Source organism: Entelurus aequoreus, linkage group LG10, assembly GCF_033978785.1.
Source record: "Entelurus aequoreus isolate RoL-2023_Sb linkage group LG10, RoL_Eaeq_v1.1, whole genome shotgun sequence".
NCBI lineage: Eukaryota > Metazoa > Chordata > Actinopteri > Syngnathiformes > Syngnathidae > Entelurus > Entelurus aequoreus.
In genome coordinates this window covers 21,948,454-21,966,241 of record NC_084740.1, presented here as the reverse complement: position 1 = coordinate 21,966,241, position 17,788 = coordinate 21,948,454, and the positions used below count along the sequence as shown (strand labels likewise).

The following is a 17,788-nucleotide window of genomic DNA, read 5'->3' as shown; positions in this document are numbered from 1 at the left end:
ACTTTTTACGCACTAATAGTACACATTATTTTATACTTTGTACACACTAAAAGAACACAATATTTTATACCTTGTATACACTAACATTACACAATATTTTATACTTTGTACACACTAATAGCACACACTATATTATAATTTTTACACTCTAAAAGTATACATTATTTTATGAGTATACACTGTAATGATATACTATTTAATAATGATATAGTATAATGCTCCAGTGAAACCAATATAATGCTCGTGTGAAACCAGTATCATAATCATTTGAAACCAGGGTCTATTTAAAGGCTAGAGTATTCAAATGAGTTCTATCCTAACCTACTCAGTGGCCTAGTGGTTAGAGTGTCTGCCCTGAGATGGGTAGGTTGTGAGTTCAAACCCCGGCTGAGAAAGACTATAAAAATGGGAGCCATTACCTCTCTGCTTGGCACTCAGCATCAAGGGTTGGAATTGGGGGTTAAATCACCAAAAATGATTCCCGGGCGCGGCCACTGTTGCTTCTCACTGCTCCCCTCACCTCCCAGGGGGTGAACAAGGGTGATGGGTCAAATGCAAAGGGTAATTTCGCCACACCTAGTGTGTGCGTGACTATCATTGGTACTTTTAAGATGGGACTTAAATGCTTCTACTGAGGTAGCATCTCTAACTGTTACTGCTAGAACATTCCAGAGTACTGGAGCCCCAATAGAAAACGCTCCACAGCCCGCATACTTTTTTGGGGCTCTGGGAATCACTAATAAGTTCTTTGAAGGCAGATTTGTTGCCGGGACATATGGTACAATAGGAAAATTGAAATTCCAGCAGCAGTGTACAGAATTGAGATCGAATTTAAAAAGTAAAAAGTAAATAATGGGAGTATAAATGGAAATAAAATACAAAAATATTACAATAAGATTAAAAATAAAAAGCAACAATTAGAATAAATCAAGCAATGTTTATTTATATAGCCCTAAATCACAAGTGTCTCAAAGGGCTGCACAAGCCACAACGACACCATCGGTTCAGAGCCCACATAGGGCAAGGAAAAACTCACAACCCAGTGGGACGTCGATGTGAATGACTATGAGAAACCTTGGAAAGGACCGCCCCCCCCCCATCCTCCCCGTCTAGGGGAGACCGGATGCAATGGACGTCGAGTGGGTCTAGCATAATATTGTGAAAGTCCAGTCCATAGTGGCTCTAACATAATAGTGAGAGTCCAGTCCATAGTGGGGCCAGCAGGAGACCATCCCGAGTGGAGAAGGGTCAGCAGCGCAAAAATATCCTCAACCGATGCACAGGCGAGCGGTCCACCCCGGGTCCCGACTCTGGACAGCCAGCACTTCATCCATGGCCACCGGACCTGTGTCCCCCCCCTCCACAAGGGAGAGGGGGGCAGAGGAGAATAGAAAAGAAACGGCAGATCAACTGGTCTAAAAAGGGGGTCTATTTAAAGGCTAGAGTATACAAATGAGTTTTAAGATGGGACTTAAATGCTTCTACTGAGGTAGCATCTCTAACTGTTACTGCTAGAACATTCCAGAGTACTGGAGCCCCAATAGAAAACGCTCTATAGCCCGCAGACTTTTTTGGGCTCTGGGAATCACTAATAAGCCGGAGTTCTTTGAACACAGATTTCTTGCCGGGACATATGATACAAAACAATCGGCAAGATAGGATGGAGCTAGACCGTGTAGTATTTTATACCTAAGTAGTAAAACCTTAAAGTCACATCTTAAGTGCACAGGAAGCAAGTGCAGGTGAGCCAGTATAGGTATATACCTGTATATAGGTATATAAAGGTATATAGGGGACGGCGTGGCGAAGTTGGGAGAGTGGCCGTGCCAGCAATCTGAGGGTTACTGGTTCAATCCCCACCTTCTACCATCCTAGTCACGTCCGTTGTGTCCTTGAGCAAGACACTTCACCCTTGCTCCAGATGGGCCTGGTTAGGCCGTGCATGGCAGCTCCCGCCATCAGTGTGTGTGAATGTGTGAATGTGTGTGTGTGTGTGTGTGTGTGTGTGAATGGGTGAATGTGGAAATAGTGTCAAAGCGCTTTGAGTTCCTTAAAAAGGTAGAAAAGCACTATACAAGTATAACCCATTTACCATATACAGTATAGGTATATATATAGTTAGATAAAGGTATATACAGTATAGGTGTAATATGATCAAACTGCCTATCAAAAGTCTAGCAGCCGCATTTTGTACCAACTGTAATAAATAAATATAGAATAAAAATATAACAGTAAAATAAGAATATAACAAGATAACTAAGTAGTAAAACCTTAAAGTCACATCTTAAGTGCACAGGAAGCCAGTGCAGGTGAGCCAGTTATATATACTGTATATACATACATATATATATATATATATATATATATATATATATATATATATATATATATATATATATATATATATATATATATATATATATATATATATATATATATATATATATATATATATATATATACACCGCAGGTTTCAATGTCATTAGCAGAGTGCAGGAAGTCTGCTCAGTACATAACATCTTCATATTTTTACAATTATGTTTGTACATGAAATGCAATTACAGATGGTTTTTAACAGTATACTTTTTAAACGTGTGATCCTATAGTGGTTTTACTGGTTGATTGATTAATTGAAACTTTTATTAGTAGATTGCACAGTACAGTTCACATTCCGTACAATTGACCACTAAATGGTGACACCCGAATAAGTTTTTCAACTTGTTTAAGTCGGGCTCAACGTGAATCAATTGATGGTAAAATGGTATTATAATTAATTCAATACAACATATTTTCAACTTGGTTTTTAACCAACATCATCCTTTTTTATATATTTATGAAATAGAAAATAGAAAAATACAAAATACAATGCAAGACGTGACATGACACAAATAATTAAATGGACTTTTAGCATCCTCTAGTGGTGACTAGCGAATACGACAGTCCATGTTGTTCCCATGTTAAAAAGGCGTTCAATACAACGTTAAATATGAACGTATTGACACATAAAACGCACATAGTGCAACAATTATTACCTGCAATGAGTGATCAGAACGCACGTACACACAATATGTGGTTAGCACCTCCGCAGGTTTCGAAGTCTACAGGGGGGAAATATCCACTTCAGTGTAAAGTAGTAATCTGAAGTGAGCAACAACCACTTCAAAAGGAAAATTCCCCAATATAGCATTTCAACTGCTGTTAAATAACTGTGTATCTTACAATAAATCTCACGTTAGCTTTAGTGTCATTTATAATACTTTGCAGTTGGACCTCTCATTGCATAACAAAACAATATACATATTTTAGCAGGAATTTCACTCAAATAATCAAAGTATACACTACCGTTCAAAAGTTTGTGGTCACATTGAAATGTCCTTATTTTCAATGAAGATAACTTTAAACTAGTCTTAACTTTAAAGAAATACACTCTATACATTGCTAATGTGGTAAATGACTATTCTAGCTGCAAATGTCTGGTTTTTGGTGCAATATCTACATAGATGTATAGAGGCCCATTTCCGGCAACTATCTTTCCAGTGTTCTTTTGGTACAATGTGTTTGCTCATTGGCTAAGAAGGCTAATTGATGATTAGAAAACCCTTGTGCAATCATGTTCACACATCTGAAAACAGTTTAGCTCATTACAGAAGCTACAAAACTGACCTTCCTTTGAGCAGATTGAGTTTCTGGAGCATCACATTTGTGGGGTCAATTAAACGCTCAAAATGGCCAGAAAAAGAGAACTTTCATCTGAAACTCGACAGTCTATTCTTGTTCTTAGAAATGAAGGCTATTCTACAAAATTGTTTGGGTGACCCCAAACTTTTGAACGGTAGTGTGTATATATATATGTAAAGGTATGAACAGTATAGGTATTTATGTATGTATATAGGTATATAAAGGTATATACAGTATAGGTATGTATATAAGTATATAAAGGTATATACAGTACAGGTATATGTATAGGTGTCACATGGAGGTTTACGCTTGCTGCGCGGTTGTTCTCCCAATACAACAATGGACGGCTCCGGACGACAGCGAGAAGGTAGGCTTTGGTTTATTAAAAATAAATAATCCAAACTACCAAAATGCAGGCAAAACAACAAAAAGGCAAGCGTGCCTAAAACACATGAAGCTAATTACTTAGCATGGACAAGGACATGGAATAAACAAAACTTACGTGGCATAGGTGTGACGCAAACAATGAATCCACACCGAGTGACCGGAAAAGGCAGAACTAAATAGAGTCTCTGATGACCAACAGGTGCGCGAATAGGCAGGTGAAAATCATAAGTAACCATGGTGACTAAACTCAGGAAGTGCATAACCAGGAACTAAAAGGAGTCCAAAACAAACCGATAACACAAAACATGATCCGACCACGGATCATGAAAGAGTCCCCCCTTAAGGACAGATTATAGATGTCCTAAAAACAAAACACATGCAGGGTCAAAAGTCACGGGAGGGCGGAGGGAGGACTTGGCAGTGGGTCGCCAGGCCAAGTGTCCCCGAATCCACTGAGGCAAAGTCAAGTGGCGGCGGCGAGTGGAACGCCGCGGCAGCAGGCCAGGCGGGCGACCAGGGAATGGCCACATTTGTGGGCGACGGGGAGGTGGGCGCACTTGGCGAGGCGGACGACCAGGGAGCGGCCACATCCGTGGTCGACGGGGAGGTGGGCGCATCGGCGCCTTCAAGGCAGGCTTGGAAGCAACGGACAAGGCAGGCGTGGACGCAGCAGCGGACGAGTCAGGCGTGGACGCCGCAGCAGACGAGTCAGGCGTGGACGCCACAGCAGACGAGTCAGGCGTGGTAGCAGGTACAGGCGGCGAAGCTTGGCGTGGTGCAGGTACAGGCGGCGAAGCTTGGCGTGGCGCAGGTACAGGCGGCGAAGCTTGGCGTGGCGCAGGTACAGGCGGCGAAGCTTGGCGTGGCGCAGGTACAGGTGGCGAAGCTTAGCGTGGTGCCGGTACAGGCGGCGAAGCTTGGCGTGGTGCAGGTACAGGCGGCGAAGCTTGGTGTGGTGCCGGTACAGGCGGCGAAGCTTGGCGTGGTGCCGGTACAGGCGGCGAAGCTTGGCGTGGTGCAGGTACAGGCGGCGAAGCTTGGCGTGGTGCAGGTACAGGCGGCGAAGCTTGGCGTGGTGCAGGTAAAGGCGTCGAAGATTGGCGTGGTGCAGGTACAGGCGGCGAAGCTTGGCGTCGTGCAGGTACAGGAGGCGAAGCTTGGCGTGCCAGCCAAGGTGCAGGAACAGGTGTTACCCGAGGAGCAGGAACTGGAGCTTGAGCCAGCCGAGGAGCAGGAACAGGAGCTAGCCGAGGAGCAGGAACAGGAGCAGGTGCTAGCCGAGGAGCAGGAACTGGAGCAGGTGCTAGCCGAGGAGCAGGAACAGGAGCAGGTGCTAGCCGAGGAGCAGGAACAGGAACTGGAGATGGTGGCGTTTGCAGGCCCACCGGAGGAGATGGTGGCGTCTGCAGGCCCACCGGAGATGATGGTGGCGTCTGCAGGCCCACCGGAAATGATGGTGGCGTCTGCAGGCCCACCGTAGATGATGGTGGCGTCTGCAGGCCCACCGGAGATGATGGTGGCGTCTGCAGGCTCACCGGAGATGATGGTGGCTCTGCAGGCCCACCGGAGATGATGGTGGCGTCTGCAAGCCCACCGGAAAAGATGGTGGCGTCTGCAGGCCCACCCGGGCTGAGGTTAGCCATGAGCATGGCGGAGGCGGTCTAGCTGGGGGCTGCGGCTTGGCATGCCAATGGACTGGTGGTGGTGGACGGGCTGGAGGTTGCGGCTTAGCAGGCCGAAAGACTGGTGGCGGCGGCCGGGATGGAGGTTGATGCCTGGCTGCGCGCAGCCGAGCCACCCCATCAGTACAGCTGAAGGGGCGAATACCAGACAACAAAAAGGCAAGCGTGCCTAAAACACATGAAGCTAATTACTTAGCATGGACAAGGACATGGAATAAACACAACTTACGTGGCATAGGTGTGACGCAAACAATGAATCCACACCGAGTGACCGGAAAAGGCAGAACTAAATAGAGTCTCTGATGACCAACAGGTGCGCGAAAAGGCAGGTGAAAATCATAAGTAACCATGGTGACTAAACTCAGGAAATGCATAACCAGGAACTAAAAGGAGTCCAAAACAAACCGATAACACAAAACATGATCCGACCACGGATCATGACAATAGGTATATATAGGTATATAAAGGTATATACAGTACAGGTACATAAATGTATATACAGTATAGGCGTAATATGATCAAACTTTCTTGTTCTTCTCAAAAGTCTAGCAGACACATTTTGTACCAACTGTATTATTTTAATGCTAGACATAGGGAGACATGAAAATAATAGGTTACAGTAATGGAGACGAGACGTAACGAACGCATGAATAATGATCTCAGCGTCGCTGGTGGACAAAATGGAACAAATTTTAGCGATATTACGGAGATGAAAGAAGTCTGTTTTAGTAACACTCTTAATGTGTGACTCAAACGAGAGAGTTGTTTTAGTAACACTCTTGGTGTAACTCAAACGAGACAGTTTTAGTAACACTCTTAATGTGTGACTCAAACGAGAGAGTTGTTTTAGTAACACTCTTGGTGTGACTCAAACGAGACAGTTTTAGTAACACTCTTAATGTGTGACTCAAACGAGAGAGTTGTTTTAGTAACACTCTTAATCATTAAGAGTGTTACTAAAAACAACTCTCTCGTTTGAGTCACACATTAAGTCTTAATGTGTGACTCAAACGAGAGAGTTGTTTTAGTAACACTCTTAATGTGTGACTCAAACGAGAGAGTTGTTTTAGTAACACTCTTAATGTGTGACTCAAACGAGAGAGTTGTTGTAGTAACACTCTTAATGTGTGACTTAAACGAGAGAGTTGTTTTAGTAAAACTCTTAATGTGTGACTCAAACGAGAGAGTTGTTTTAGTAACACTCTTAATGTGTGACTCAAACGAGAGAGTTGTTTTAGTAACACTCTTAATGTGTGACTCAAACGAGAGAGTTGTTTTAGTAACACTCTTAATGTGTGACTCAAACGAGGGAGTTGTTTTAGTAACACTCTTAATGTGTGACTCAAACGAGAGAGTTGTTGTAGTAACACTCTTAATGTGTGACTTAAACGAGAGAGTTGTTTTAGTAACACTTTTAATGTGTGACTCAAACGAGAGAGTTTGGTCGAAGATAATACCCAGATTCTTTACCGAGTCACTTTGTGTAATTGTTGTCAAATGTTAAGGTGGTATTATTAAAATGGTGTATATTTGTTTGGTTGTCACATGTTAAGGTGGTATTATTAAATAGGTGTATAATTGTTTGGTTGTCAAATGTTAAGGTGGTATTATTAAATAGATGTCGGTGTCTAGCAGGACCGATAATCAGCATTTCCGCTTTCTTAGCGCTGAGTTGCAAAAAGTTAGCGAACATCCATTGTTTATGGTAATTTCATTAAGACACGCTTCCAGCTGACTACAATGCGATAATGCTACTATGAAAACAGTATAATGCTCCAGTGAAACCAGTATAGTGCTGTTGTGAAACCAGGAGAATGCCCCTGTGAAACCAGTATAATGCTCCTGTAAAACCAGTTTAATCCTGTTGTAAAACCAATAATGCTACTATGAAAACAGTATAATGCTCCTGTAAAACCACTTTAATCCTGCTGTGTAACCAGTATAATGCTCCTATGAAACCAGTAAAATCCTGTTGTGAAACCAGTATAATGCTCCAATGAAACCAGTATAATCCCCAAAAATGTAAAAACATTTGCACCTTGATGGTTTACTTTTTGAAGTTTTTGGTTCCAGCTGCAATAACATTCCTTCTGTCTTGAACGACCATCTTCTGCTTGTGGCGGGAAGCTAGCGAGCTAAAGAGAGTCGAGGCAATGTCATGTAACAAAGTGGGCGTGTCCAAGGGGTCCTTTCGCAGTTTTTTGTAAATTGTGTGTGTGTGTGTGTGTGTGTGTGTGTGTGTGTGTGTGTGTGTGTGTGTGTGTGTGTGTGTGTGTGTGTGTGTGTGTGTGTGTGTGTGTGTGTGTGTGTGTCAAACTTCCATCAGTCGATGATGGCAAACAGATGTTGACCAAGGTCCACCCGCCCCCTGCTCCTATTGGCTGAGCAGATGTTGCCTCACCCCGCCCCTTGCTCCTATTGGCTGAGCAGATGTTGCCTCACAGCGTGAGGGAGCTGCAGGCTGACTGGGTGATCTTCTGGGTGCTCATGATGGCGTCAGCACACGACAGAGCGGTCCTGCAGGCCATCTTCAGCCCCAACAGTCCCTTTGAAGATGTCCCGCACCTGGAAGTGGACCAGGACTTGATGGATGAAGGTCAGCTTCTTCTCATGTTGGTCATCCAGCAGGTCCACACTTTACAACATGTTGTCCTTCCTTCTCTGCGGCCTGCCAGACATTTTGTTTGACGCGGACAAGCTGAGGGAAGTCAAGGACTTGGAAGGACGCGGAGTGTCAGCGGCCGAAGATGGACACTTGCAGGAGGCCCTTGACATCTTCTCTCAGGCCATCCAAGTTCTTCCTCAGCGCCCGTCCGCCTACAACAACCGAGCTCAGACCCTACGACTGCTGGGCAACACGGCGGGTAACACACAGGATCACTCTATTGGACCAACCCAGCACTGGCTTGACTTAACCCAGCAAGATGGCTTGTACAGTATATTCAACCCAAATACTAGGTCATTTGAACTGCTCTGCTAAGTTGATTTAACCCTGCAAGATGGGTTGTATATTCAACCCAAATGCTGGGTCATTTGAACTGCGACACTGGGTTAATTTAACCCTGCAAGATGGGTTGTATATTCAACCCAAATGCTGGGTCATTTGAACTGCGACACTGGGTTAATTTAACCCTGCAAGATGGGTTGTATATTCAACCCAAATACTGGGTCTTTTTAACTACGACACTGGGTTAATTTAACCCTGCAAGATGGGTTGTACATTCAACCCAAATACTTGGTCTTTTGAACTGCGACACTGGGTTAATTCATACTTGCCAACCTTGAGACCTCCGATACCGGGAGGTGGGGGCGTGGTCGGGGGTGGGGCGGGGGGCGGGGGACGTGGTTAAGGGCGTGGTTAATAGGGGAGTATATTTACAGCTAGAATTCACCAACTCAAGTATTTCATATATATATATATATATATATATATATATATATATATATATATATATATATATATATATATATATATATATATATATATATATATATATATATATATATATATATATTATTTATTTATATATATATATATATATATATATATATATATATATATATATATATATATATATATATATATATATATATATATATATATATATATATATATATATATATATATATGCATGAAATACTTGACTTTCAGTGAATTCTAGCTATATATATATATATCTATATATATTTATATATTTTTTATATTATATTATATTATATATTATATTATATTTTATATATTTTTTTTTAAATATTTATATATATATATATATATATATTTCATACATATATATATATATATATATATATATATATATATATATATATATATATATATATATATATATATATATATATATATATATATATATATATATATATATATATATATATATATATATATATATAAATACTTGACTTTCAGTGAATTATATATATATATATATATATATTTATTTTATTATACATATAAATAAAATAAAAACTTGAATTTCAGTGTTCCGGAGGCTATCCAGTAGATGGCAGTATTGTCCTGTTTAACTTCTCCGTTTATGACTGAGTATATCATTTCGGCCACCGTGTTCAATGGAGAAGTCTGTTCTACAAAATGTACAGGCAACATAGCCCTTCCCCTTCGAACTGTCCTGGATGAACTGAAATTCTTGTTTCCATTCGTTTTGGAACTTGCAAGCGTATTTCTTCATCTTGCTCGTCGACGGCGTCGCCATGTCTGTAACTTCCTCGTTCTTCTGCTTCGTCTCCTTGTTGTGTGTGCAGTTGTGCACTCTACTCTCTAAAAGCCGTAGATGTTATGACGTCATTGGGCAGGCAAGCTGTTTATATTGTGGGAAAGCGGACGTGAGAACAGGCTGTCCCCACTCAGGTCCGCATTGAGCTGGAGGGGGCGTGGCCTCCAGCTCCGCCTGAATACCAGGAGTTTGTCGGGAGAAAATTTCTGCCGGGAGGTTATCGGGAGAGGCGCTGAATACCGGGAGTCTCCCGGTAAAACCGGGAGGGTTGGCAAGTATGGGTTAATTTAACCCAGCAAGATGGGTTGTATATTCAACCCAAATGCTGGGTCATTTGAACTGTGACACTGGGTTAATTTAACCTAGCAAGAAGGATTGTATATTCAATCCAAATGTTGGGTCAGTTGAACGGCGACACTAAATTAATTTAACCCAGCAAGATAGGTTGTATTTTCAACCTATGTTGGACTATGTTGTGTAGCTGTGTAAATGTATTTATGCACAGTAGGAATGGACTATGTTGTGTATTTGTGTAACTGTATTCATGTACAATAGGACATGGACAATGTTGTGTAACTGTATTCATGTACAGTAGAACATGGAATATGTTGTGTAGTTGTGTGACTGTATTCATGCACAGTAGGACATAGACTATGTTGTGTAGTTGTGTAACTGTATTCATGTACAGTAAGACATGGACTATGTTGTGTAGTTATGTAACTGAATTCATGTACAGTAGGACATGGAATATGGGGTGTAGTTGTTTAACTGTATGCATTTACAGTAGAACGTGGACTATGTTGTGTAGTTGTGTAACTGTATTCATGTACAGTAGGACATGGACTATGTAGTGTAGTTGTGTTACTGTATTCATGTACAGTAGGACATAGAATATGTTGTGTAGTTGTGTGACTGTATTCATGCACAGTAGGACATGGAATTTGTTGTGTAGTTGTGTAACTGTATTCATGTACAGTAGGACATTAACTATATTGGGTAATTGTGTAACTCTATTCATGTACAGTAGGACATAGTTTTGTTGTGTAGTAGTGTTGTAGTTGTGTAGTAGTTGTGTATTTGCAACGTACTTTTGTTGTAGTTGTGTTGTAATTGTGTTGTAGTTGTGTTGTAATCGTGTTGTTGTTGTGTTGTAGTTGTGTAAATGTATTAATGTACAGTATACGTGGTGTAGTTGTGTAGTAGTTGTGTAGTTGTATTGTAATTATATTGTAGTTGTGTTGTAGTTGTATAACTGTATTCATGTACAGTATATGTTGTGTAGTTGTGTTGTATTTGTGTTGTCGTGTTGTAGTTGTGTGAAAATTGTGTTGGTAGTTGTTTGAATATTGTGTTGTAATTGTGTTGTAGTTGTGTGAATATCGTATAGTAGTTGTGTTGTAGTGGTTGAACTGTATTCATGTACAGCAGGGGTCACCAACGCGGTGCCCGCGGGCACCAGGTCGCCCGTAAGGACCAGATGAGTCGCCCGCGGGCCTGTTGTAAAAAAAAAAAAAAAAAAAAAAAAAATTGTTTTTTTTTTTTTTTTTTTTAATTAAATCTACATAGAAAAAACACTAGATACACTTTCAATCTTTTTTTTTTTTTAAATTAAATCTACATAGAAAAAACACAAGATACACTTTCAATCAGTGCATCAACCCAAACAACCTCCCCCATGCACACTCATCCACACCCACTCACACAAAAGGGGTTATTTCTTTCTGCTACCAATATTCTGGTTCCCACAACATAGACAACACATCTGCAAGGGACACAGTCCCTGAAGCACACATGATTGTATAGGCTGCTGGTCCACTAACATTTTCCTTAATTACTATTTTTTATGTAATTATTTTTATATTGTTTTACTTTCTTTTTTATCCAAGAAAATGTTTTTTATTTATTTTAAAAAAGGACCTTATCTTCAACAGACCAGGTTGTCAATGAAATTAGATTTGTTTAAAGGGTTTTTTAAACCAGGCCCAGTCCAGATAATGTCCAAGTCGGACTCAGCAACACACACCTTCATTCATGTACACGAAAAACAATTAGGGAACACAACAGATTGCATATAATTTATAAACAAAATTACATTTTCAAAATAAGCATTTATGTACAGTCCAGATTATGTCCAGGTCACTCAAATTAGGGAACACAACAACAGATATCATATAATCTATAAACATAATTATACTTTCAAAATAAGCCTTTGAGGACTTCTCATCTTTTTTTAAATGTTTTTTGGCATCATTATCGTTTTCAACCATGTAACTTTCTAAAGTTAGAAAATACTGAATAAATGTTTTAAAGAAAGTAATACTAAGTGAATATCTGTTTTTGGCCTTAAAAATAAACATTTTACCGAGTACTATAATTAAATTGACTAAATCATGATTGTCAATGAACTCTCCTAAAATAACAGAAACCACATTAAGCTTCATAAACAAACCAATCCTTAAACACATTTTTTCAACTTCCACCCAAAACAAAGACACAATATGACAATACCAAAACAAATGTAGGGTGGATTCAGGCTCCTGACAACAAAATCGGCAATCATCTGACTCTGTCATATTCCATAATTTTAACATTTTCCCTGTGGGTAAGAAGTTATAAATAATTTTAATTTGAAAATAACGATTTTGCACATCGATAGTGGTTTTATAGATTAGTTTGAATATGGCATCCCATGGCAACGGGCAGTCAAAAAAGTCCTCCCATTTTCCATTTGTGTTGTATGAGGCAGCCTTCAAAGATTTCTTTATTAAATAAAAATTATATATTTTTCTATTTATTTTAGTTCCTTTTTGCCAACTAGAATTTCTTATTAGAGGTTTACAAACTAATAATTTAGTAGTTCCATAATTAATTATTTGTTTCCATCTTTTCCCAATTACTCCAGTTAGTTGATAAAATGAAAAGCTTGAGCAAGCATCACCATACATAGCTCTAAATTCATCATACTTCATAATTTTACCATTTTCATTGATAATATCATTGACAAAAATGATTCCTCTTTCAAACATATTTTCCCAAAAGAAAGGCTTTCCATCTATTACAATATTAGAGTTCATCCATATTAACTGCTGCAAAATATTGTCTCTTTTTTCTGGCACATAAAATTGAAAACACCACTATGAGTGGATTGTTTCCTTTATGAACCCCGCCATGTTTCCCAGCAGACTCTCTGGGAGGGGATCACTTGTAAAAAAGGATACAATTTCTTTTGATACAGTACATGTTTTTTGTCCAACAGGACATTTGTGTACCACTCAATGTTTAAATACATCTTTGGAACAATTGATGCTTTTAAAGACAGACACATAGCTTCAAGGTTGAGAAGTTTCAGGCCCCCATATTCATACTCTTTGTACAAAACCTTTCTTGTAATCTTTTCTGGTTTGCCGTTCCAGACAAAATCGAAGACCCTCCGCTCATAAATCTTAAAAAAGTTTTGTGATGGAGCTGGTAATGACAAAAACAAATAAATAAATTGAGGAATAATTAACGAGTTGGCAATAGACATTTTACCATACAAGGTTAGGGATTTCCCTTTCCATAATTGCATAATTTTGTCCAGCTTTCTTAGTCGATTATCATAATTTACTGAGCCTAGATCTTCCAGATTTTCTGGGACAACAACACTAAGTATGTTATCTGTATCTGTCCACAAAACAGGCACTTTGCATTCCATTCAAAAGGACGTTCCCTTTAGATTTCCGATCCTTAACATTTTACATTTATCATAATTAAGCTTAAGGCCAGATTGCTGTGAAAATATGTCCAAAAGATTAAGAAGGTTCCGCAAACAATGAGGAAAAATCTTATCTTTGTGAATCAGCCTTTTCTGACATGAACTTCATCATGAACAAACACAAAACACGCCTCACTGATGCACATCTGCAAGACTCACTCAGAGTTGCAGTGTCAAGTTACACACCAGAGTACAACACACTAGTTAACAGCATGCAATGCCAGGCTTCCCACTAACTGACAAAGAAACAGATAACAGATTTGGTGTCCAGTTCAAAGTGTGACATGATTTAAAATTTTGAGAGTTTACTTTTGTATTTTACATGAGTTATTATTTGTACAAACATGGTGCAAAGTAATTCATGATTTGTTAAAACATGTTAGTGGCTAGCTAGTTAAAATGGGATATTGTGATTTCACAAGACTGTCTTAGAAGTGATCATTTGAAAATGTTCAATTTGAAAAATGTGCACTTAGAGAAAATATAAAAATAAAGTGTTGCATATTGATATTTATCTGTTTCAATATATATTTATTGTGAGAAATCATTAAGATGATCAGTGTTTCCACAAAGATAAATATAATTAATTATTAATAATAACAGAGTTAAAGGTAAATTGAGCAAATTGGCTACTTCTGGCAATCTATTTAAGTGTGTATCTAACTGGTAGCCCTTCGCATTAATCAGTACCCAAGAAGTAGCCCTTGGTTTCAAAAAGGTTGGTGACCCCTGATGTACAGTATATGTTGTGTAGTTGTGTTGTAGTTGTTGAACTGTATTCATGTACAGTATAAAGTTAAGTTAAAGTACCAATGATTGTCACACACACACTAGGTGTTGTGAAATGTGTACTCTGCATTTGACCCATCACCCTTAATCACCCCCTTGGAGATGAGGGGAGCAGTGAGCAGCAGCGGTGGCCGCGCCCGGGAATCCTTTTTGATGATTTAACCCCCAATTTCAACCCTTGATGCTGAGTGCCAAGCAGGGAGGTAATGGCTCCCATTTTTATAGTCTTTGGTATGACTCGGCTGGGGTTTGAACTCACGACCTACTCATCTCAGGGCGGACACTCTAACCACAAGGTGCATGTGTTGTAGTTGTGTAAATGTATTGATGTACAGTATATGTGTTGTAGTTGTGTAACTGTATTGATGTACAGTATATGTGTTGTAATTGGGTAACTGTATTGATATACAGTATATGTGTTAAAGTTGTGTTGTTGTTGTGTAACTGTCATGGTGTACAGTATAAGTGTTGTAGTTGTGTAACTGTCATGATGTACAGTATAAGTGTAGAAAGTTTTGTAACTGTCATGATGTACAGTATATGTGTTGTAGTTGTGTAACTGTCATGATGTACAGTATATGTGTTGTAGTTGTGTAACTGTCATGATGTACAGTATATGTGTTGTAGTTGTGTAACTGTCATGATGTACAGTTTATGTGTTATGGTTGTGTAACTGTACATGGAGTGTGTGTGAGAGCAGTGGTCTGGCCCCAGGTGCGCTGGAGGACTTGGACCGAGCCATGTCTGTAGTAGTCGTGTAGTTGTCTTGTAATTATGTTGTAGTTGTGTAACTGTATTGATATACAGTGGTCTTCCCCCAGGTGCGCTGGAGGACTTGGAGCGAGCCATGTCTCTGAGCACAGGTGCAGGTGTGACTTCCCGCCAGGCGCTGGTCCAGAGGGGTCTGGTCCACAGGTTGCGGGGTCAGGAGGACTTGGCCCTGGCAGACTTCCAGAAGGCGGCAGCGCTGGGCAGCGACTTTGCCCGCCGGCAGGTGGTGCGCATGAATCCTTACGCCGCGCTCTGCAACTCCATGCTGACACAGGTGGTCCAGTCCTTGCGCAACCCTCAGGTGTCTGCCCCTGACCTTTGACCTCGGTTGATCAATAAACTGATTGGTGTTGAAATCATTCTGACTAATGTCACACTTCCTGTTGGCTGAGGATGCAGTTCAACTTATTACCACCAGATGGCAGTCGTCAATGTACCTCATTTATGTACTGTTTGAAGTACACTCTATTAAAATCACTTATAATATATACATACATATATATATATATATATATATATGCAAAGGAAATATAAAAAATGCTTGGCATGTCCCTGAAGATGGGCCTGGTACAAATGGTTGGAACCCGTAAGTATTGGGAGACAGAGACGCGGTACTCCCCTGTTGCTGATGTGATGCCACGCGACAGATTCCAATCCCTAATGACGTCATTACATTTTGTAAACAACATGACAGTATCTGAGACGGAAAAGAAAGACAAACTATCGAAACTCAGACTGTGGCTTGATTCATTCAGGGAGAAAAGCCTGCAGGTGGTACCAGAAGAGCACACCTCTGTGGATGAGATGATGATTCCTTTCAAGGGGAAATTCAGCAGCATCAAGAAATATATGTCTACCGAAGCAGTGTCAACGGAATATGAGCCAAATCTGAACTTGGATTGTCAGGTGAGGTTGTGATGAAACTTATTTCCACACTTCCACAAGGTCAGAACTACAAACTGTATGCAGACAACTACTTCATGTTATGTCTTTTGATCTTGTTTTGTTTAGTTATGTTCTGTTTGGTTAAAACTCCATATTTTCTGTTTTTTCACTCCCTTGTTTTGTCAACATGGCAACCCATTAGTTTTCACCTGTCATGTGTTCGGACTCACGCACCTGTCACTAATCATGTCTTTATTATTTAAGCCGGTAGTTGCCAGGTAGTCGACCTGGCAACATTACCCCTGATACTCTGGATTTACACTTTATGATACTCTTGCTACTCGGATGACATTATTCCATGCCATAGTTTTCATGCTTTTCACGTCACAGTAAGTGTAGTTTTGTTTCATGTCCTTAGTCTGTTTATGTGTTAGTTTTGTTCTTGCGTTAAGTTTGTATCTACGCCTTGTGCGCGCCTTTTGTTTGTTCTTTTGATAGAGTAATTAAATCATGTCTTTACCTTCACGCCATGTCCGGTCCAGTCGATTTGCACCATGGGAAAACATGCCTGGACCGAGCCATGTCTGTAGTAGTCGTGTAGTTGTCTTGTGTCCACGTATTGACACTTCACCTGTGTTCCATTATTAGTGAAGCTCCTTGATCGGGGAATTCATTACGTGGGAACAACCAGGCAGGTGCGCCTACCCAACTGTAACCTTGAAGACTAGAAGAGCTTGAAGAAAAAAGGGAAGAGGAAGCTATGACGTCAGATTGGAGGGGAATCGCAACATCTGTGCTGTCAAATGGTATGACAGCAGGGCCGTCACACTTGGACCGGAACATCCACATCACCAACAAGGACCTGTACGGGCAACTGCCGAGGCTCAGCAAGAAGGTAACAGCTAGGAGGATGAGGCTGGTCAGCCACTGCCAGAGACATCGGGAGCTCCCGGCCAGCAGGCTGGTCCTATGGGAAACAAGGCACGGGCGTCGATCGCGAGGACGTCCCGCGCTAACGTACGTGGACATCTTGAAGAAAGGTGCGGGAGCTGAAAGCTCTAGGGAGCTGGCCGGGTGTATGGGGAACCGGAATGATTGGAGACTCCAATGAAAGCTTGTCTGAGGACGACTGAGAGAGAGAGACACTTGTGTCATCCTTGGATGGACCTGAACCTGTGCAGAAGATTCAACGCTGAGACAAAGCCAACAGAACCTACATTGAAGTTGAGAGGCCTTACATTGTTGGTGCCTACAACAAGTACATGGGAGGTGTGGATTTGTTGGACTCAATTACAGCCAAATACAAGTTCCCCATCAAATCCCGTCGCTGGTACATGTACATCGTCTGGCACACCATCATCCCTGGCTGTGGTCAATGCCTGGCCGCTCTACAAGCGGGACTGTGAAGCGCTCAAGGTGTCTAGCAAAGAGACGTATAATTAATTATATAATAATTCAACGCCACACTTCAAACTCCAAAGAGAGGACGGCCATCTTCAGGCAAAGGGAACCCAGCAACACAGGCGGTGACATCAGGAAGCCCTCTGAATGCTCAGAAGAGGCCATGCAAGAGATGTGCACACCTCCCATTG

The 17,788-nt window shown here is 40.7% G+C and overlaps 1 protein-coding gene across 1 annotated transcript; it reads left to right on the top strand.

The window, feature by feature from the left end:
* Positions 1-8,200: 8,200 nt before the first annotated feature.
* On the top strand, positions 8,201-15,680 carry ttc36 (tetratricopeptide repeat domain 36). Its single transcript, XM_062060304.1, has 3 exons — positions 8,201-8,343; positions 8,423-8,611; positions 15,362-15,680. The coding sequence occupies exons 1-3, from the start codon at positions 8,235-8,237 to the stop codon at positions 15,631-15,633; spliced, it is 570 nt and encodes a 189-aa protein (XP_061916288.1). The 5' UTR covers positions 8,201-8,234; the 3' UTR covers positions 15,634-15,680.
* The last annotated feature ends 2,108 nt before the right edge of the window (positions 15,681-17,788 follow it).

Coding starts and splice junctions, on each gene's coding strand:
- ttc36 (XM_062060304.1), top strand. CDS start 8,235: ATGATGGCGTCAGCACACGACAGAGCGGTCCTGCAGGCCATCTTCAGC. Junction 8,344..8,422: donor CCAGGACTTGATGGATGAAG/GTCAGCTTCTTC, acceptor GCGGCCTGCCAG/ACATTTTGTTTGACGCGGAC. Junction 8,612..15,361: donor ACTGCTGGGCAACACGGCGG/GTAACACACAGG, acceptor GTCTTCCCCCAG/GTGCGCTGGAGGACTTGGAG.